General features: G+C 42.3%; 1 protein-coding gene across 33 annotated transcripts in view; it reads right to left on the bottom strand.

The window, feature by feature from the left end:
* Positions 1–23,206, bottom strand: part of ANK2 (ankyrin 2) — a 1,630,948-nt gene that overhangs the window by 723,458 nt on the left and 884,284 nt on the right. Inside the window, exon 1 of one of the 33 annotated variants that reach the window (XM_069241753.1) lies at positions 16,715–16,979. The exons of the other annotated variants lie outside the window; for them this stretch is intronic. Within the exon in view, the coding sequence (XP_069097854.1) occupies positions 16,715–16,843 (129 nt within the window). The 5' untranslated portion in view covers positions 16,844–16,979. Of the gene's footprint in view, positions 1–16,714; positions 16,980–23,206 lie in introns of those variants that run through there. 33 annotated transcript variants of the gene reach the window in all.

Below are 23,206 nucleotides of genomic sequence, written 5' to 3'. Positions count from 1 at the left end.
TTGGAGCTATCCCAAAAGACTGTTCAGGAAGGTTAGGGCAGAGGTGTAGAAGTGGCACATCAGGATAGGCCAGAGGCACAGCCCTGCTGGACACATCTGCCCCCACTTAAAAGGTCTTGCACAGGGGAGGGCTCTCTCTCTTGGCGGTGCTTCTCTGCAGAACACTGGGACTGAACACAGGCGTCAAGGGCAACTAGAAAGAAGAACCCCTTGACTGCCCATTGGAACAAGAACTCGGTCTCTGAATGACCCCAGACCCAGTGGGGCACATTTCAGGACCAGGTAAGCTGGTCCCCTAATGCCTCCTGAGGACCACTTGGGGGAAAGACTGGGCCCTGACAAGAAGAGCGCGCTGCACAAAATAAAAGAAGGCACCCAGATGAATGGCTGGTGCAGGGAGTCAGTGGGACTGGCTCCCTATCTATTTTGGAGTCTTCTAGACCAGAGGGCCTAAAGAAAGTGCACCAGGTGACAAAGGCTCACAACCAGGAGCAAAATGAGCCAACAATCGCCAAAATTGCCTGAGATATTATGGTGTGAAGAGTGGCAACCATTGACCTTTTAACTGCCAGGGAAGAAGCATGTGGGGCTCCATCGCTGACTGTGAATGTGCCTCTGGGGCGGGTCAGGGCCCAGAGCCTGCCTCCCCATGAAGAATGGAGTTGGGTGCACTGTCATGCGTCTCCAGCAAGAAGGCTGTGTGGAGAGAGCGCTGTTGGGCTCTCTCAAGAGTGAGGGGGAGAGGCACTGGACCCAATCCCTGGGCCCCAGCACAAAGAAGATAAGCCGAGGGATGCTATCACACCCCCTGCAAAGATGGCCAAGAGGGGTCGTGGACACCATCCTAGAGCACCACAAAGAAGTTAAGCCAGGGATGCTGATGCGCTCCCGCTAAAACATCAGAGGATGCCCTGGACTCCATCCCAGGGCTCCACAAGGAAGTCAAGTTGGGGGATGCTATCGTACCCCCGTGAAGATGGAGGAGGTGGCCCCAAACCCAATTCAGGGGCCCTGCAAGGAAGCACAGTCAGGTAATGCTGTTACACTTGCCGTGAATGTGGCCTCCAGCAGGGGGCGGAGCCGGCAGCCCAAGAAGAAGAAGTGAGGGAGCACTGTAACACTCCCGGCCAAGATGGAAAAGGTGCCTAGGATCCCATCCCTGGCCCCGATGGTGCTAGGAAGGTGGGGGAGTACCGACGAACTCCGTTCGGCAGCATGCCTGGCTGCCGCACCTGATGCGTCTGCCCGCTGGAACAGGCAGATTCTCAATAAGGCGCTGGCTCCCGCAGCAGCACAGGAACATGCTGACCATCCAGGAAGCTGAAAGGAGCAGCCAGGGGTGGGATCTCTTGTACTTCTCCCCAGTAAGCTTTACCTGGTGAAAGGGGGGGGTCCAGGGACAAAGCGGCTCTCCCCAGCACAGCGGGAGAGTCGCTAATAAAATATGCATGCTCCGACGAGGACAGCCCCTTAATGCCCTGCTGAGCCTGACCCAAAAGCTGAAGAAAACCACACGTTTGGCAGGAGGAGCGCAGTCTACACCCCAAAAGGTTATCAACTGTCCCTACCCCCAAATTCAGGGTACTTCAAAAGGATAACCCCTCAAGGGTTCCAATGTGTTTTTAAATTCTATCCCAGTTGGAACTTTTATTTCAGGGTGGTGGAACTGCACCCTCTAGTGGTGGCCTGACTGATGATAGCAACAGATTGTCACAATGGTGAACAACTTCTGGGGTGAAAGGCTGTAATTATAGGCGTTTTTACAGTAATGGAGTCCTTTAGGGACTATGGTTCAAATGGTAGCATGTTATGCTCAATGTGTTTAAACATGTATGGCTGCGGTGTTGTGGCCAATGCAGTGCTTAATTTGTGCTTGTTGTTTCGGGCGCTGAGCACCGGCGCTTATTTTTGAGGGCCGGGGCTTATTCTTCTGCCTCAAGCATTTGCTGCGAGCAAAAGACACATATGGGAAAGAAGGATGAAGGGAAAAATTAAAATGCGGCACAAAGGGAGAAAGTATAAAGCTGCAACAGTGAGCTGAAGGGTCAGGGAGTGGCTTTATATGGATTAAAGAGGCCTGAGATGGCTCCAGGATTACGCCGCCTCAGTATTCCAGGTTCACACATTTAATTGCAGCAGCATGTTTAAGAGGAGGGCTTTGAGCACCAGCACTTTTTTTTTTCAAATTAAGCACTGGGCCAATGATATGACTTGTGAAGGGTCATCTGAAAGATGGTATTACATCATGATGAACAACCAAGTGATGCCCTTTAGGGACTGTGTCAATTGTGCATCATTTTTACATTGAATGTTTCAATGTGGAATATGATGAAACCGGGCCCACATCCTTTAGGCTATGCTGAGAGTAATCCTAGCAACACAAACCACTCCATCCTGCCTAGACATGTTCCTTGTTCATGCTTATTTGAGCAATGAGACTGACAGCCACTAGTGATCAGAGTAGATGTACTTTGTTGCCAGTATTAGGGGCTCTCACTCTCAAATAGTGCAATAGACTACAACTGAATGTTCTGCCATGTAGGTTGTTGGTTTATATCTCCCTTTGGGAACGACAAGAATGATTACGCGATGTCATCCAAAAGTAATTCCATCAGTTGGTGTAAATTTGTAAATTTTTGCATAGTACTGAGTAGTTTGCCTGTAATAATTGTACTTTTACTTTATCAAAAGAAAAAGCACAAACCAGACAATAATTTATAGAGTGTTATTCTTCTGTGCTTGTGAATCTTGATTACTAGCCCACACCACCTCCCTTGAGTAAGCCTTGGACTCTTCTGCAAAGCTAGCCTATGAGAGTCAAGCGCTACAATGGGGTGTTTGGTTCCCAGTGGTGGTCGAGTATGGACCAATTACTTGTGCATGCCACACAACTAATGACCCATCCTCCATCACTCAGGTTTACAAACTTTTGTAAATCTGTGACTGTGTGAAATTCATGGGTGGATGCAGGGAAACGCCCACGCTCCAACCATGGAATGACTCCTAGAACAAAATGCAATCCAGTGCAAGCTGCTGTGTTGTGTTACATTCCTTTAAAAAGCTATGCAAGGTGGCACAAATCACCCACTATGTGGCTTTGCACATATCTACTAGCATTTTGTATATTGGCTTTACCACAAAGGTGACACCACCACAACACAAAATGTTAGTAAATCTGGGCCCAGCTTCACCAGCTCCAAAGTCAGCAACTATGGCTGTTACACCACAGCCTCCCCACTATCCCCTCATGAAAAAAGAGTGAGATACGAATTTGCCTATTAGTACATATTGAAAGTGCCCTCTTAAGTTCGATTATATTTAATTTATGGTTTGGTCAGCGATACGAGGACTGAAGATGTGAAAGCCAAATGTTCTCATTGACTGTGTTGAATGAGACTCGGATTTCCAATAAGATAAACAATAATTATGGTTATAATAACAACAGAAACTGCTATCATAATTGTGTTTACTCAGTTTTGTAACACCCAACCATTACCCAACACGGTGGTACCCACTGGATCAACCTCAGAAGGGTGGAAGGCTAAGCCAAGTCTCTTGGAAACCTGGAAGCTTCTAGTCTGTAACACATGCTCAGGCCATTTAGCACCTACTCTGGGTAAGTAAGAAAGAATTAGTGAAGCAGCGAAACAGAGTATGCTGGGCGTAGGTTTAATCCTACAACGACCCAAGGGCACTGATGTATATATAGCTATTTTGCACAAGGGTAGTCTAGTATGGCTAATCCCTATTGTACAGCTTATACACCTAAAATGTCTACTCTCAAAAAGATCGATTCAGGGCGCACTTTAAGAGAATAGTCAGGTTAATCAACGTAGGTTGTTTCCAGACACCTCTGGGCTCCTGAAAAAAGAAAGCTCCAATGGATGTGATCCCTCAGTGTCACTATTTATGCATCAGTATATATTCCAGCGTGCGCTTTCATATAATGTTTAACCGTGAGCAAATTTCTGGAAAAATGCAAGTTGAAATATAATTCGAAGGCTGAGGCCCTACACAATACCCAGAAAATACCTACTGGTGCCAGCTGAATCTGGTTATTTTTATAGCACTGCTTTAACTGAATGCAGTAAATGACTCATTAAGATTGAAATAAAGCATGCTTGAGGGCAACATTCCTGTCACTTGTGCTAGCATGTGACTTTGGTTTGATGTGGCGCGCATGGTGCGTGAAACATTAAACTGGGCTTCAGGTGTAAGGCAGCATGAATGAGGGCCTCATAGTAGCTGGTAACTAAAAGTAACAGCGTCACGAGATACCGTAGAAAATACTGGAACTGTGAAGGTCACGTTATGTCACGCAATCAGTTACTATAGCAAAGCAACTTTAAGCGAGAATATGGCCCTCCTTCACTCCTGATAGACATGTAGCTGTGTATATACAAGATATGCATATATTTCGATACACAAACAGAAATAGCCAAAATACTTCAAGAGCACTCTTCAATCTCTTTTTTGTCCCATTGTGTCTATCTAGCTAATGGTTGTTTCCGGTCAGTATAACTGTGTGTCACCTTTTGCACGATTTTTGTCTTTAAAGTATGATTGCTGCTCTTTGCGAATCCTGCATCCTACAGCAAGTTATACATTAAATTCAATAGCCCCTCTTCATTCCGGGCATCAAAATGTCTGTAGCTTTCGATATTCGTGCAAAATAATCTAGATCTAGGAAAGACTAAAAGCATGATTCACTCTGAACTTAACTAATGTCAGCACACCACAGTAACCTGCACTGCCTCATCCTATATCTGCATAATATCACTTCTGCAGGTTGGTAAATCTCATTTTCACTGTAAAGATGTATTTTTATTGAAGGACAAAAGGCAATGATATTCCTCGAAGTCATATATGACAACAGCACACACTGCTTTTGTTAGTAGCTACTCTAATGATTTCACATTTCCAGCTACAGTAACAAAGCAGGGATGGTGATTAGATGTATTTGTTTATCCGGTAGGCAGTGCTTAGTATGAGCTGGTGGGCCAACTGGCACTGATTTTGGGTATTTAATTTTTCTCATCAAACTTTGACCCAAAGCAAGAGAGAGAAAAAAGACAAAAGGGGGAAGGAGGAGAAAGATGGGAAAACAGTGACAAATTGGGGGGGGGGGGGGGGGGGGGGGGGGTGGGGAGTAGGCATGAAAAAAACCTGCACAAGTGAAGTAAAAAGTCAGGGTATGTCTACTAGTGGATTAAAGAGACTTGAGGTGGAATCAAGACTACAGCCTTCCTATTTGGGACCCCGACCATCGACAGCAGCAGCCACAGGCTTCTAAGCAAAAATGTGGGCCCTGACTGTTTTTATTTCACATATTAAGCAATGCTGATAGGTAAAAAGAAGTTGTGTAGTCTCTACAAATCATACATGAAGTCCTAGTGGAAAACAAATTTCGACTATGATAAATGTATTACAAAATCATTGCCAGACAATAAACACTTCAGAACATAAGTTTTAACATCAATATGACAACATGTAAAAATTAGCCTTCTTCAAAATTAGCATCAATTCCTGAAAAGCGGCTTATCCTAAATGATGTTAAAAAGCGTAAAACGCCCCAAAAGTAACACTTTCAATGTTTGGACATCGTTTTGGTGGAATGGTGAGTCTTGCCATAACTTTGATTATGGCAAGATAAACGGCAAAGGGACGAAAGGAAGTTTCAACTGGTGTGAAGGAGGAAATAGCAACGCAGGAGGGGGTGAGAGCAGTGGTTACTGGTGTACAAACGGGAAGGAAAGAACATGGTGAGACCCTTGAAGTACCAGACAAGGAAAGATAAAGAGAATACAAGCAGGTGAGTATGAAGACTGGGAGCATCAGTAAGAAATCCACGCTGGAAAGGTGTAGAAAGCAGGGAGGTGAAAGAGAAACGATTGTGTTAACTTACTTCTACAAAAAAAAAAAAAAAGTACCATTACACACAGGTATTAAAACATCACTATACTTTGGCTATGCTCATCACACGGGGCAATGCACATTCTTACATGAAAACTGACAATGTTATTTAAACGGAAACTGTCACGATGAACATGATAGCGCAACGTGATCCACACAAATGCCATCTAAAGAACTATAGGCTTCAACATGGCTAGTCCCAGGAGAGGAGTGTGGGGAGAGATGTGACAGAAACAGTTAAAATGAGAATGAAACCTTGGAGTTTTGTAAACCACAAGAACCTTCGGCATCCTTAAAGGGTTTCACAATAGCAGCACTTACACCTCTCCTCGACATCCCTTGAGAAGTACACCCTACATCTGTTCTTTCGCATTTTCCACACACCTACATAAACTGAGCATCAACACTGGGAAGACGTAACGATACATACTTCAAAAATATACAGATGCCTTAAGGAGTCGGTCTATCACCAAATTTACCCCAGAGAATTCGATTTCCAAAACTATAAAATATGGCTTCTCATATTGTAGGAAACTGCATGCATATGAAAGGCTCCTTGTTAAATGAAGGTCTGGTAAGCCCATATCTCTTTAACTTTGTAACAGTTGCAATGCCTGTGGGTTGTGTTAGTATATAACCATCAATATAAAGCCAATGAGATTATTAAGCTACAAAAGTACAATGTTTAAATGTTGAGTGAAGGCAAGTGCCTATGGTGTATGATCTTTCAAATGTCCCCACCTTGCCAAAGCTGGAATAGGCTGAGTCGTAAGTGAAACCATGGAAAATTACAAAGAATAACAAAAACAATATTTCAAAATATGCATGCAATATAAATATTATGCAAATCAACTGGTTTTAAATGTCCAAATCCACACAAATGCGCTTCATTATAAAACTGTGATAAATTACAATTCAAACTTCAATTTTACCAGGTTTGAGGCAACAAATTAGTTAGTGGGTTCCATTGGATAGCAACATGCTTGTGGGTTGAAATTTATGCATGTCGATATTTTTACAGTAGATCTGATTGAGTTTATGTTGTTATAGTCTATGATTTTGATTTGTTTTCAGGTACTACCCATTTATTATTATTAACTCATTTCAAATTTGTAAACTGATGGTTGAACAAAACTACGTAATAAATAAATAACTATATGAACTCTTGAGAAAAAGAAGCATTATTCCATTAAAAATCACAGTGTATTCGATAACTGTGTAAACTATAACCTGTATCAAAGTAAAACCTGTTTGGGCATCTGTGGAAAAGTGCAATGTGCATATAAAAAGAAGACATATGGCATAAATACTAATAATAACTTATTTTTATATACCTCATAATGTTGCAATTTTGTCTGTAAATAACTGGAGGTAGTTTAATGCTACTCATATCGTCAACTTCGGATTGGTGAAAGACTTATTTAGCCCTGCTGGGATTCAGATGTATGGCATGTAAGTCACAATCAGTTGTCAGCATTGAGCAGGCAACTTCCTGAGCCATCTTGTTGTCATTGTCACATGTAATATAAGGTCTTAAAGGCTCTCTTTCTAAACAATATAGCTGCCATTATCAGCCCAGTGAATAGTAAATTAAGCGAGGATTTAAGAAAATCCAAACCAATTAAGTATGACAAACATCTATTCATGAATTTGAATAGAAATTATTTGCAAATTTTGTTTGTCATTCTGAACAGACAAGTAGAATTTGTCAGCCGGTGGACTGACAATCCCAAATCAAAACAATCCATAATAATAGCAAAACTAAGGGGGTTAATATAGACCCTGGCAGCTGGTGCACTTTATTTAGGGGACCCCAACGGCCTGTAGGGGATCTTTCTGCTCTGAAGGGAGCCACTACTGTGGTGTCTCCATACACAGCACTGCTGGTTTGTCAAGCAGGTGCTACATGTAAAGTGCGGCTAGGCACACAGTTTTAAGTAGAGAAAATAAATTCCCAAAGCAGGGGTTGGTTTACTCCAATTAAATGCAATAAGCCCAGATGCACATGGATATTTCTCGCTGCATGTTAGGGCCATTCTGCGTTTTCTCTGCACGTGCCTACCGTGCATCAGCAGAGGTTTCACTGTTGTAAACACAGGACATCCCTTAGTGCTAAACAGAGTGGAGAAATTGTGAGTTTGGCGGGAGCGCCGGTGATTTATAGCAGTGCTTCTAATCTGCCAAACTCTAAATGAGAACACAAGTTGGGCCATAAGAATGAACAGTTGTACATGGATATGTAATTGAAATGAAGGGTTGTGAATGTACACTGGTCACATTTTATTGTGGACATTTTTTTAACAAGTTATTCATCATGTAGTCAAACACCTTGCAGCAACATGTTATAGAGTAGCGTCAACATGAGCTGCCATCTACCCGTTCTTTCAAATCTGAACAGGTAGCAATTACAGTGCTTAATGAAGGGTCAATGGACGCGTGCTTTGAGGAGGCTACCACAGGGTGTAAGAGGAAATGCACATAGATGCTCCTATTCATTTTTCCGTTATCCCCAACTTTACTCGTCTCAGATGTATACCCATCAAGAGAGTGTGGTGCGCACATATAGTCTGTCCACTCCTCGTTCGCACACTTTGCTAAATATTGCCTTTATTACACTGTAAGCTCTCTCCATCCAAAACTTTAAACAGTAGGACTTTTGGGGGCAGAATAGCACCTCAGGAGGAGTTGTTTGTATAAGCACTTCCAGCATTTTCACAGACACTGTGCCAATATAGCTACCTTGACAGGTTGCACATACATACAGCAAGAGCTGAAGCAACTCTGGTAAATAAGAAAGAAGCATGTTATAACAGACTACAGACACATGTAAATCCTTTGTTTGATGGCTGCCTGCCTTAAGCTCACTGTCCCTGTGATCTAAGTGGTGGATACAAATTTTGATTAAAGATGAGTCAATGTTACTCTAATAGTAATATATGTTCTTTATGGTTTGTGTAAATGTACCAAAAAAGATTTTAGACTTTACAGAAAGATGTATATGGAAGTAAACCAGGCCAGGTAATGTAGGTCGAGGAATATTAAGACTGGTGGAGGAGTATTACATTCCCCAAGTGGATCATGGATGTATGTACAGAGGAAAGTGAGGTTGTTAAGAGTAAAGGTCTTACGTTCACGTACGTGCCTGACTATGGAAATTAGAAGGTAATGTGTAAAAGGCCTACCGTATTTGTTAGTTGTTTTAAATATGCTGTGACATCATATTTTCCTATAAATATGTGTATGGGTGTGGGTGTGTGTGTATATATTTTTTTCTCTCTGAATAATCATAAATTTGCACCCCAGAGAGAATGAGACAATAGGAGGATAAAAGGTCCCTGGTGCTAACAATATGATATTACTGAACAGGGATTGTTTTTAGAGTTCCAAAACATATTAAATAGTTACTGTGGATAGATCATTAGTATATTTGTCAGTCTATATCCATTTATGTTCAACACCTCTCAAACAGTCCGAAAGTGAGTCACAAAGCAAGCATTTGCAGTTGGGTCAAACTACCAAAAACAACATCACTAGGACAAGACTAAACCTGCAGCAGCTCCATCTTGCTTTGTTAAAGTAGTATGAGCATCACTATTCCAGCAGCCGGGCCAGCAACACCTTGTGACAGTGAAAAGTCTAAAGCACATATTACGAGTAGCCTTGTTACTGATTTGAGTGGAAACTGGAGCTTCCACTCAAACTATTATGAGCTATGCAGTATTTTCACATGCAATACTAACAGATGTGAAATTACAACATATAGCACCAGAGACAAATTCTCCAATTCAAACATTGCAGACTTACCGATATGCATGATATTGGTATTACAATTACTATTACCGTGGGAGACAAAATCCAGGCCTACCAGGAATCAACAAGAACCAGTATAAAACAGAAACGGTTCAGGCCTTCAGCTCACATTTGAGCCTTCGTTCTCAAATAAGCTAAAGTACTCTTCCTCTATTCAGCCAGGTACCTTCTGGGTAAAAATCTGCCTTTCAATAGTTTTGCCACGTTTTGTCCACAAGGGAACATTTGCAGATGCGATGCATTTTTTTCATTGTCATGCTATGAATACAATATCTCCTTAAGCCGCTGCATATCAGGTGTGCTGGCCCGAAGACAACATTGGACACTACATCTGGAAAATATGAAGATGTAAGAGTCAGAATAACTGTAATTTCATTGACAGACGTAAAAGGTCAATGTTAATACTCTCTGTGCTAGAAGCATGGTTAGATTCTACGACAAACGTGTTTCATAAATGAACAAAGCTTCATGAAATTCTTCCATCCTGCCTCAGTTCCCAAGATGGAAATTACGTCTGGATTTCGTCCAAGCATCAATGTAATCCTCAGGCCTGCTGTTTCTAGTTAGCGGCCACACCCACGATTTAGGATTGATTTTATTTTCACAGAGCAATGCCAAAAAACGTCATCGTTTTTTATTGCTTTGCATTTTTAAAACAAATAGACAAACCCGAGCCACAGTCCAACAAATTGCGAAGCCCTTCAGAAGCAGAAAATGCAAAGTATTCCAGCAGCATGCAGATTTCATTTAATGTAGCTCCAGTCTTGGGTTCTACAGTTTTGTGGTTTGTATGTGTACTGAGACTAGGCCCAAAAACACAGGGCGACATTTATTTGGTGTCGAAAAAACAGAGGGTGTCCCTGAAACAGTGAAATTTATGCTGTGTAAAACAGAGATTTTGTGACCTGAATTTCTTGGGCACCCTCAGAAAATCACCACATCTTATGTGAAGCAGACCCTAAAATAAAGCTAGCTAAGTCACTGTGGGGCAATATACAGGACTTCATTCAATTTGTATAAGAGATTAAAACTGCCCTCGCTCCCTGTTGTAGACGACTGTAAACATGTGTAGCATTTTCTTAACAGAATATTATTCGAAGATGTAAAATGCTTTCCAGAAGCAACTTAAAACTCTGCCCAGGAAGGTATGTGAATTACCTCTGTCCTCTAAGGGTAAAACATCTCTCACTCCTTCTCCTGAACATGATGTAAAATGAGCAATGTGCAGAGCTCCTTTAAATTCAAAGATGTATGTCGTGCCTTCGGCACCCATTTCAACTTGAACTGGGATTTGAAGATCTAGCAGCTGGACCAGTATGCGCTCACCCACATCACGGTGGTGTAGCTTTGAATCAGCTTCAATGATATACTCTGTAGCGCTGTACACCCTAGAAATTGGGGACATGAACCAACTCCTGGAATGATTGTGTTAAATGGCAGTGCTTGGTATTCAAATGACACAGTCGTCTATTAACATGGTATCTGAAAAATGCTTTAGCTGGAGACGGGACGGACCATAATCGCACTAGGTACGGATCATGAATCACCAGTAAAAATTATGACTCATCGGTGCAGCTAAAAACATCGTTTGTATTGTTGCTCAGTTACCGTTTCTGACAAAAGTGAACAATATGGTGATCAGGTAGCCCCATGGTACCAAGACACTGTGTTTCCCGTTTTGGTAATTCATTTAAAATTCAGTGGACTGCCAGTGTGGCGGAGCCCCTCTCCTTCGCCTTCCAAGTAGAGGCCTGCCTGTGGCATTTAGAGACCTCTATCCAGTCAACAAGGATTATCTTGACAAATGAGTTCCTGCCATCATGTCCTTATGGAAGTTCAGCAATACTATTTGTTTTCCAAAAACAGTCAATCCAAAGCAACAATCAATGGCTCTAAAGCATACAAATAGTAATTGAAAGTTACTAAGTAGGGTGAGCCTTCGAGTGTGTACGACCATCAACCTTCTGGCAGATGGGCCCTTGTTCAGAGTTTTCCAACAGCAGAGCAAGCTGCGCTCCCCCTTCCACTCCCTCCACACCCCCACTGCTGATCAACCACCAGCGCCCCGGTCTCCAAATGAGGCTGAGAAATTGTGACTTTCGTAGAGAAAAAGCTTCATTTGATACTGAGGCACTCCACCAAACCCTAATTGACCCCTTCAGTATACCAATTTGTATGCTGATACAGAACGTCCAGTTGATGTTGTTGAAACATAAGACTACTACTCCCTCACAACACTGGTTTCAATGAAAGCCTAGTTCTACAAAAATGATTTCACATGGTCATACAATTATGCAACTTATTTTAAGGACACCTATATGTAAAATAAATCACTGTGCTCAACCTGGAATTCCATAAAACTTTTCTAGATCCCTAGAAACACCATGGTTTGGACACTAATGAGCCTCTTTTATCACTGTCCGCAAAGAGTACAACAGGCGTCCTAAGAAATGGCCACTACATCATTACTCAAGCAGCCATGATAATTGATTTGTCATAACGCTTTGCCATATTGTAGAAAACTGTGTAATTAGTTATGAAATACAGCTTTAGGACATCAATTATAAATACCTGGCAGCACACCAAAATCTTTTGGGAAGGTCAAAACTGCACACAAAATGGACATTGTTCGCTGAATACATCATAATGGAGAAGAATAGCCCGATTGGCAATATAAATCAGCGCAGGCATGGGGGTTCTACAGAATGCTCCACGGGCCAGCTGTTCAGAAGGCTGATGAATTGAGAATGAGGTATCAATGAAGCAGGGTGAGGGTACCGAGCTACCTGACAACAGCAGAACCCAGTGGCTAATTTTACATCTAAACACAAAGTCTGTGGTCAAATGACCCCTGAAAGAAAGCTCTCAAATATGCAATCGGACATCTTAGATTAATAGGCTTGCATAATTATAATGCATCAAGGTATATGCATTCATCTTTACATTTATAAGCATGGTACTCAGTAATCCATAGCGGTTTGTACCTGAGGATTATTATTCCTATAGGTTAATTGTTGTAGCTCGTCTTGTAGATTTCCTCTACTCAGTAAGAGTAAAGTCATGACTTTGTACCAATATGCAAGTCCTATGTTAAACAGTGCCGCATTTTGGCCAGGGGATGGTTCAAAACATTTTAGACCTTTTTGTGGCATGTGCTTCACATAATGTACAGATGGCCCATTAAATATTCAAAGAACTGAACAAAGACATGAATCAGAAAAAACGTAAGTACTGTCAATGTTGTCCACACAGGGGTGGTGTATGTGTGCATCAGTGTGTGTGCATCTGTGTGTGTATGTGCACATGTGTATGTGGGTGTGTATTACACAGGCATATGTGTTTGACCTCCAATCTGGCTTCTTGATGTACTGTATTCTATCCTCCCAGACTGATGTAAAATTAGCAGAAGGCTCTGCCCTACATCCTCTACCACATTAACATGCTCCCAGTACAAATACAGCCCTCATCGGGAGCAGACTACAGTGACTTTACCAGAAAGGCAACCCTCACATCCTAGATTCAGGTCTAGAGTGATGATAATATAGGAAAGACAGGGATGGTAGAGTACTGTGTGTGTGTTAGCACTTTTATGTGGGCTTTCCCCTTGAACCTTGTTGCACCTGACTTTCCACATGCCTCAAATTATTATGAAAATAAGGTGAGCACAACCAAGAATCCCTTAGGTCTCCCTACCTCCAAACTGGTCGCATCACAATTCAGTCATACAGCACCTGGCCATATGTTCAAAATCACACAATGCTACAATGGAATTCAGTAATGCTACTTCTTTGCAGCCTACACATTTTCTCTGCCTAACACTGCAAACTTCAGATGTTTCTAATAATTTTCATAGTATGTCAACTTTGTGAAGCTTGTCACATGTATACTGGGAAAACAAAAATCAGCACAAGGAGAAATTACAGAAAAAAATCAGCAGGAACCTACTCTTAGGAGCTCAACATGAGTAATGCAGTTTATGGTGAGGAGGTGACTTCAGATGCTATCCAACCACCACAATCCTGCCAATACGAGATAATGAGCCTGGAGTGGGGAATGACCTAGGGGCCCTGTATTTCAGGGTTCTTTTCGGCAGATATTCCCATTTCCAGGCCCACTACTGGGTCATTTCTGCCTCAATTCACTACCTGCTTAGAGCAGAAGGGAGTGCTGAGGGCAGGGAATGGGGAGATGATCTGAGACCTGGGGAGGCTGTCATGGTCCAGTAGGTGCATCTGCAGCTTCCCCTGCTGTGTACAAGAGGACAGGAGGCCTGGTTTTGCACATGTCCCCATCCCCACCAGCTGCGTATTCAATTCCAGGTCTGGTATACCTGGGCCCGGAGTTATTAGGTTTGGTATTTGTGGACTTGGTAATTTGAGGTCTGGAAACATCTGGCTACTTAGAATTTTCCAAAGCAGTACTCCTCCCCCTCCCCAGCGATACCATTCCAGGCCACTTGTAAAAGGGGCCTTAGTGGCTCAAATCACATACAAAAGAGCTTTCCAGGAGTTTTTGTCAACAAACAAGGTTTTGCTAAATTCAGAAAACGAAACTGCCAATCTTTACAACGTTTACAACCCTTGAAAGCGTCCTGAGCAAAATGCTAAGTTGAGCACCCTCAATATATATCGCCAACCACTTTTGTCTGCCTCTGCACATATGAACATAACGTATCTCTCCATGGCACTGAACTTACCTATCGCACAGCACTCTTCCACTTGCCCTGAAGCATACCCATACACATCAATGCCTCCCCACACACTTGCTAAGGCTGGCAGGTGGGTAAACATGTTTAACTCCTCTGCCGCTACGTGGTGTCAGCTTCATCTGAAGAGTCTAATCCTCTGTACTTAGTGCTTCCACATATCCATAAAGCACATCTCTCCACAGTCTTCTTCAGGTTCCCAAGAAAGAGACATAAGCAGTGGCGAGACCTAAAGTTCATTAAGGTCACCTGAACGTTGCCACCTAGTTCTAGTTCACCACCAGGGCATGCGTGAAATTGCTGTAGGCCCTCTGAAAAGATGACTTGGCCCCTGCAGGATGCAAATGATTCTCTTTTATTATAGTCCGTACTAATCGTTTTCACTGCCTTGAAAACTAGATTACATTTTGATGCTAGACAGCAATTACCCCAAGTGCCATCGCTGTTTTTTTTTGCCCCATGCTCTCACTTTTCAGGGCCCCATGCTTCCTCTGCAAATTGTATTTGAGCATCACAAAAGCAGGGCTCCGTTGCTTTTGAGACAATAAGTGCTGGCACTGAGGCATGTTTCTCAGGACAGTGTTTCTATTGCAGACACATCTCTGCATTAACCAATTAGGAAAAGACAGGAGCTGAATAAAAACTAAATAAATCTCATCTGTTCAAGCAGATAACTTTAAGGCACGGCCAAAGTGAGCAATTGTTCAGGGGCCCTTCCTCCAAAAGGTCCCACTAAGAAAGTGAACATTGAATCCATTTGACTTCTGTCTACTATGTCCAGGGCCACTGGATTGTTGCAGCAAGAGAGGGCCAAATTATGCTGCAGGATTATGTAAATTATGTGGCAAGAAAAGCCAAATTATGAGGCATAATGCAGCACATTTTGTAATAGTATTACTTCATTATTTCATCAATTTTAAATTTGAAAACACTGTACAAGCATTGGTTGCATCTCATTAGTGCCAAGTTAACACCCCAAATATAGCAATAAACAACAGGAAGGTGACCATTCCAGTTTTGCAAAGGGCCTTCGACTGTGCAGCAACATGTGTTGCTGCATTATTAGTAACTTTAGAACCGTTCGAGCTAGAAACAATTTTTTTTGTCAGAATCTGCAGAATTTGCAGCAGATGATGGCTTATGCGGCAAATGCCACAAATCTATATTTATGCCAAAATCACCACTGCTGCACAATCGCATAGTTCCAGTGGCCCTGCCTATGTCTATTTTACTATGTAAACCATTCTTCATCTAGCTGCCTGCCTGCACCTCTTACTCTGTCTTCTTCTACCCAGTGTCATCTAAGGATGTTTGTGGTCTTGGGCAAAACATATTTCAATTATTTTTGTGTAAAGCATTTAGTGAAAGTTTAACATATAATTCGGTTTAGCAAGGGTTTAAACAGGTGTGAATTAGCAGAAATGTGTAATAAATGTAAATGTTGTTTTGAACAGGGGCCCCCAAAATCCTTAAGATGACTCTGTTCATAAATAAATGTAGAATATGTTAAATGAAGGTTTGCTCTAATTATCATACTTTGGAGCACAGCATACATAAATGAGTCCAGTGAAAATGTTTAATTGTGCACAATGGTCTGAAATCGAAGTCCCATTGTAAAGAGTGAGACCTAAACTGATCCCCGGCCGCTGAATTATTCTAAGCCATGCTTCAGAACAAAAATATTGTGTGATTCTGGACAAATGACGTTTTGTCTCTGTCCCTGAAATTGTAAACAATTGTTTGGTATATATGCTAAACTCAAAAGTTTAATGCGCTTATTGGTGTTATTCCTATTATCGCATCCTGGTGTCTGTCTCCCAGCTCAAGGGGACACCACACAGACCATTTTCTGCATAATCTGCTCCTTCATCAGTGCAAATGTTCTCTACAAAGCGCTGATTGCCCTTTTGAGATGTCGCAGCACTGTATCAAAAACCCAACACAAGTACTCTCTCCCAGCGCCCTCCTCAGCTTGCTTGTGTCTGCACTTTAAAGAGGCAGTAGGAACAGACAAATGCGAGACGGGGCCTGCTAGAAACACTGAAAGATAACTCGAGTTTAAGAGCCTCTGATATGTCATGGGGATCGCATTCCGGGGCATAGTGGAGCATGAAAAGGCTCTTTGAATGTCTCATAGCAAGATCTCAAGAGCTCAAGAGCACCGAGGATGCTGTAGTGGTGTGGGGCCTGTAAGCGTATATCTGGACGGCACATATGTTTGGAACATTTTCAACACCTGCCCTTCACCTTAAGGCCTACATACCCATTTGATTTTTTTTTACTCACCCAAATTTCTAGATCTGTTTCATGCTTGCAGATATAGTAGTCAGGGGCACGCTCCAAATCTGGCAAGTTCCCCTTTGATGTGGCGATTTTATCTGTGTGGCACGCCTGGCAGAGCGGCGCATTGCCCATGTTAGCTTTGCAGGCTGCTTGGTGCGCTCCCGTCAGTGGACCATTGTCACTTTCAGCCTGGAAGGACCCCACAGCTCTCTCCGCGGGCAGGTGGTGGCTCGGAGATCCTGCGGGCCGCTCCCCACGGCTCAGCCATGGGCACCCCCCTCAAGCCCTCACTCACGTGTGCTAACACGGCTGTCCGGACCTACGACCACAAGCGACTGAGGGCGGCAATCGGTGGCCACTTGCAATTCAGACTCTGCCATCTATTTTTACACCCATTAGGCCAGTTATGCATGTGGCTGGGCTGGGAAGTGAGGGGGATCTCCTCTGCCAACCTGCCCCGCACATGGCCTTTCAGTCCCACTGTGTGAAATGCCACGGCTGCACATGTGAGGGTATTGAATGACCCGGCGGAAGCCTGGCGCTGCTTTGATCTGTCTCTCTTCCCTGGCTGCCTCTCACCACGGAAGGGGGTGGGGCATATCATGAGCATTTCGAAGCTGGTATCATCAAGCAGGGTTACTTTAACTGGGCGCCCTTGCGCACGAGTCACCTCAACGATTAAGGGTTGAAAAGAGATGTATTGACTGGCACCGAGTAGTACACGCGTCGGATGAAATGGCCGTTGAATAGAGAAAAAGAGTGGACCAGCACACGCCTGCAAACTGTTTCATAGCCACAGAGAATGGCCTCAGTTTGATTTATCCTTTACTACTGCGTGGTTTAGTGTTGCGAAACTGAACACAAAATACCATAACTTAAGTAGTCGCCTCTTCTTTTGGAGAGGAGTACTCACCTAGCTGGCTAAGCTCACCGGCCTCCCCCATTTGCAGTCCTGTGAATCATACTCGCTAGGTATCTTTAAACGCCCAAAACAGACGGAGACTGTGGCGCCCTTCTTAGAGTGCTTCTTAAAACAAGCGTTCCTGTTGGCAAAGTGTGCTATCACTGTCACATGGAAATCCCCTCAGCTCCACCTCCCTTTAAGTGGAGATGCTGCTTGCTTCACTGGGCGGAGGCCGTAGAGAGGAGGCCCGTGGTCTTCTCAAATACCCTGTTGCTGCTGACTGGGCACCCAGTGGATGCCCCTTTCGGACACCCTCGATACAGATCTACCCGTTCCCTGAGCATGCCCCTTTCCCTAGTACTGCCCACGCCTCCCACCCCTTCACCTCTCCATGCCTGTCTCCTGAGATACCTTCCCCTGTGTTTTCCAGCATCCTCAGACTGTGACCCTGCGTACACATTGCCACCACCTTCCGGCGTCCAGGATCTATTATATGCAGTGCTTTAAATGGAAAAATAGAAGTGCAGGTACTCTGTAATAGAGTACCTGCTTGTTTCTGAGAAGTGCCAGTACTCTCCAATTAAAAGTATTACGTTTTTCTTGAGATGTGCCGGTACTCTCCCTCTCAAAATAAAAAAGTGCTGGTACTCAGTACCGGAGAGTACCGGCCCATTTAAAGCACTGATTATATGTACTATCCTCGGTAAGAGCTAGCTCTTCTTAATTCAGCAATATTCCCCAGCCTACCAGTTGCATGCGGTTCATTTCCCTTGGCAGTTCATGATATACTTTTCTCAAACTATTGCTCTATGATGGATTTTTTTTCTTTCAAATCCCAATAAAACGATCTAAAAAACAGAAACACAAAGTACCATGACTGGTTAAAGTATAAAACCATCCAGCAAGCCTGTTACTTGTCCTGACTTTCAACAAGCACCTCTAACCCACCCCCTTTGCAGTCACTTAATTCATTCCTGACCAATCAATAGCCCAGATTAAATATTCCATGCCTCTTTTAGTAGGCTTTAAAATGGCATTTTGTTCCTATCCCCAACCCAGCGGCACATAACCACTGACCACAAGCCCAAAGGCCAATCAGTCAAAGCAAGCTCGCTGTCCACCTGGTGCCATACAAACGATTTGGAGGTAGAACACTGTAGACACAAGGCTCTGTACTCAGGAATGCTCTCCCCGTGGTGTGGTACCAGAATATGTCATAATATCGTCTGCCATAAATATTGTGTCCTAAACATCCTAAACAAAATAACTCTTCAATAGGAATAGAGAATTTACACCCAAATGGACAATATTTTTATAAATGATTTTAGGATATAATAGTTATATCGAATATTTTCTGTATACAATATTCTAACATTCAACACTACCTTTATCTCTGGGCCTAAGATTTAGAAAGAAATGCCCTTTTGAATAGAACTTTCGTCTCATTCACAATCCATAGCTCCCTCGTCTTCAAACTGCCTGATAGAGGATACATATAAGGATTTGATGCTTCCAACTGTTTCCTGTTCACCCACCTCCCTAAAAGATAAAGTGCATTGGAGTGTCCTGTATAAAAAGTATGCTCACTTAGAGATCAATACTTGATCATTCCTATCAAGAACTAGTCCTGAAGGTCAGTTCATGATTACTTGGGCACCTGGACAACTCAAAGGAGAGTCTTTGGATGCAGTAACCACACAATCGTTATATTTATTTTTAATCACAAAATCAAACAAAACAGTTCTGAGAAAATTCAATATTTTATTAAAAACTTGTGCATTACAACTCCCTTGTAGACTTGATTACTCATTAGCACCCCAGATAAGTATTATAACTATGTAAAGAAGATGTTTCAACATGAAGATTAACAGATGATCAATTTGTTGTGTGTTTGCTTCCAGTCTGCTGCTTAAATGTACTTATAAACTCTCATAATGTTGACGTGTTTCACCCCAGGTTTATCTTTTTGACCTCCTCCGGACAATTCTATCACGGATCTTAATTTTAATGAAAATCGACTGTGTAGATAAAAGTAATGAAATCACTCCTTCAAAGTCAAACATAGCTAAATAACAATTTTTGTGAAAAATCCAGGACTATTTATTCTGTAAATAACACCTTTCCTATGGATGCACTGCTTCACACGAGTGATGTGAGATGCTGTGAGGCTGGGAAAGTAATCACTGACCTAATTTCTCCTCAAATGCATCTATTGTGCATAACATGGCAGCCTTTTTAAGTGGCCTGATGTCATCTCTAGTGCTATATAAAAAAATGAAACATTACCCTGAGAAAGTGGAATGCATACTCAGGATGCCATGCTTTGCTTGGAGAGTCGAAGCCGTGGTTAAAATAGAGGCCTTGTGGTCCTAAACGTTTTAACTAGACAGTCTCTTCCACCACATAAACTTTGATCTTCCACTATGGTTTGGAGACATGACATGCTGCAGCCAGTATTCTTAATGAGCATTGTGACTGAGGTTAAAAGCTAAGGGGCCATGCCTCATTATGAAGATAAATGGTTTTGAAGACTGCGAGTCCTTTATAAAAAGTGGCACCTGACTGCGAATGAAATTTAAAAGCACCCACAGAATTAGCTCATAAACCTCTTCGGCATCTGCTTCTCTCTTAAGTCCACATGCGGGCAGTTACACATTGAGCATGAATTCAGTAAAAAGATCGCACTGTCTATGGATTTACAGCCTGTGCTATTGGTGTGAGCGAAAAGAAGTGTACATCATAACTGTACCAACACTTCTACAAAATCACCTTTAGGGCCTTCAAGGCTGAACAGAAAGAGGAAATAATGCCACATCACACCGTTTTTATATAGCTGTTAATGCTTATTTCTAAGTGCTTAGACTTTCAGGGGAAATACAGAGGATAAAGCTTGGATTCAACACTTTGCTCAGGATCAGACATCAGACAATTAATTCATCTGGGGATGTTAGTATTTGGTTTCTTTGTTTCCAAGAAAGTAACGAACCACTAGTTCACACCTTCTCTCATATATATATATATATATATATATATATATATATATATATATATATATATATATATATATATATATATATATATATATATATTTAAAATGGTATCAGAAGGGTTGCTTGCTGCAAAGAAGTTTCAACAGTGATCAATGGTTGGTGGACACATGTGAACAAACACACAGGGCATCTGTCAATGCTGGATTCCAGATGACCCAATATACATTTCTAACTGGAAGTTATATAACAGCGACCACAAGCATATACTTTGACCTCTATATGTACCAACATGATTACATTGCACTTGTGGACTACCAGGATACTTAACTATGGCGTGGAAATGTCAAATTTATTAGAATGTTGGTAGAAAAACTGTCAAGAGAGGTTGGACAAATCTAGGGAAACAAACACCAACATCTGCACAGCTGGAGTTACTGATAGTGCTGCCTATGCTCACAACAACGCAGAACCAGTGTGTGAAGCTAGCACTGGTCCTAGTTAAGGGATAAGTAACATTCAGGGGGATGAGAGCAGGGTCAACTAGTTATGTGGCCCGACTAGTGGATCATGTAATCTGCAATGATAGGGAAGAACCTTCTACAAGGCTGGCACACCCCATTTAACCAACACAGGATATTTAGGATGATTATGGCTAGAGCAGAAATGGGAAAACCTTTCACACATAGAATACATGGAATGAACTGATTTATCCGAGAAGGATGGCTGATAGTGTTTCCGCATCATATATATGGTTGCAAGCACAGTTTCCAATGAAAGCTAGACATGTTAATTGCTAACCCTTCCTCGAATTTGTGAAAGTGACCCTTAAATACTTGTGTAGAGTGGAAAACTGCCTGGTTATATATGAATACGGATTTTTTTAAAGTAATTAAACAACAAATAAACTAAGAAGTGTCATCAGTGAATCAGCAGAAAACCCCAATGCTAAAAATGCTAGTGCTTTCCAAGATACTAGAAGGTGCCATATCTTCTGGGTGAATTGGGAAAGTAGCCCTCAATGCAGCTTATAATGCTGTGCTTGCTGAGTTATAAGGCTGCATGTGTCCAGGGGTGAAAGGCACTACCTGCCCAAGCTACCATCCGGATGTAGCCACCTCAAAATGGCGACTTGATTCTAATTAGCCTGAACAGGTCAGATTGCTTTTCACTTAAGAGTTGAGACGCATGCCTAGCAAAGATAACTTTTATCAAATACATCCTTATCGTACATTTAATATACAATTTAACAGTAGAATTTAACAGGCCCACAAGTTACTAGTTTCATTTGTGGCATTTTCTCGCACTGTGCCAATTTCATACTGCACAGTGGCAGCTGGCTTGTTTTAATACTGGTGGGGCGGGCAAAATACGGGTGGTTGTATAATAAAATCAAATCAAATGGCACTTACCTTAGTAACATGGCGCACAACATCCTCCTTGTCTCTCCTCGAAGCTCCAATGCAGGATCCAGGAAACTGCACCACCCAATGCTAGCACTGTTGTCACGCTGTTAAACAGCATGAGTTAAGCATCAGGATTGGAGGGAGTGGCCTCTCTAAGCGATCTTAAGAGCACTGGAGGCCTATGCTTTCTCCAATCCATCTGTCTTAAGACAGCTGGGTTAGAGAAGTTTAAAATGCGCCTGCCAGGCTAGCGGTTGCAAGACGTCCAGCCAAAGGGACATGCGCAGTTTAAACCTAAGTGCACAGCTCCCTGCTGCCACTCAACAGCAATTGCTCCACCCAGCCCTGACAGTCAGGTCAGGGCTGGGTGCTGAAAAATAAAATGGTAATAAATAAACTTAATTACCATTTTATTTTTCAGCTCTGGGGGGCATTTTTTTTAGCAGGACCATGCTCCTCTGCTCTAACAGAACAGCCGCTGCTGATATTGCATGCTCATGTTCTAATGGCTTCAGATTCAAGAATGTGCTATTCACATTTAATAATATATTTCTTCTTAAACCAGGCTCCTGTTACATTTTTTCAGAGCTACACATCATTATTCTAAATGGGCAATACCAACTAAAAATATAAATGCATAATAATAAAGTCATATTATGACAGAACAGTCCCTACCTCCTCCCAGGTCATGTTGCCTATCATAAAGTAATTTCTTCATAAAACAAGTCTTCAGTTGAATGGAGTAAGAAGAAAGGATGTATTTTAGCCCACAGATCTACTGTCTGCAGTTATTCTAAATGTTGCCTTTTATGGCTTGTTAGTGGTTCAAAACAACACTCAGTTGGTTATTGTCATGTTGTTGTGCTCTCACCTGTCATTCATTATACAACTCATGTTTCAATGATACATACCATTGTGAAGTCAGAGCATATCAGACAAAACACCAACTAAACAATCTAAACTCTCTTTCACCCAAGAGATCAACTCTTGAAAGCCCTCATGGCTCTTACACTATAGGCCAGATAAGTCTGTGTTATGGCACCAAAGGATTGAAAATAAATGCCACCTGGTCTGTGGACTGAAAACTTTTTAATAAGACCTGTCAGCTTTAGGGTGGTCCTCCCCCAAACGTTTTGCCTTATTGTTCCATTTGGTGCTGATCTTGGTTTTGTTGGCCTTACCAACTACCTTACCACAG

The sequence above is a fragment of the Pleurodeles waltl genome, chromosome 1_2 (genome assembly GCF_031143425.1).
Source record: "Pleurodeles waltl isolate 20211129_DDA chromosome 1_2, aPleWal1.hap1.20221129, whole genome shotgun sequence".
NCBI lineage: Eukaryota > Metazoa > Chordata > Amphibia > Caudata > Salamandridae > Pleurodeles > Pleurodeles waltl.
Note: the sequence above shows the minus strand (reverse complement) of the source record. Positions and strands in the feature narration are given on the sequence as shown.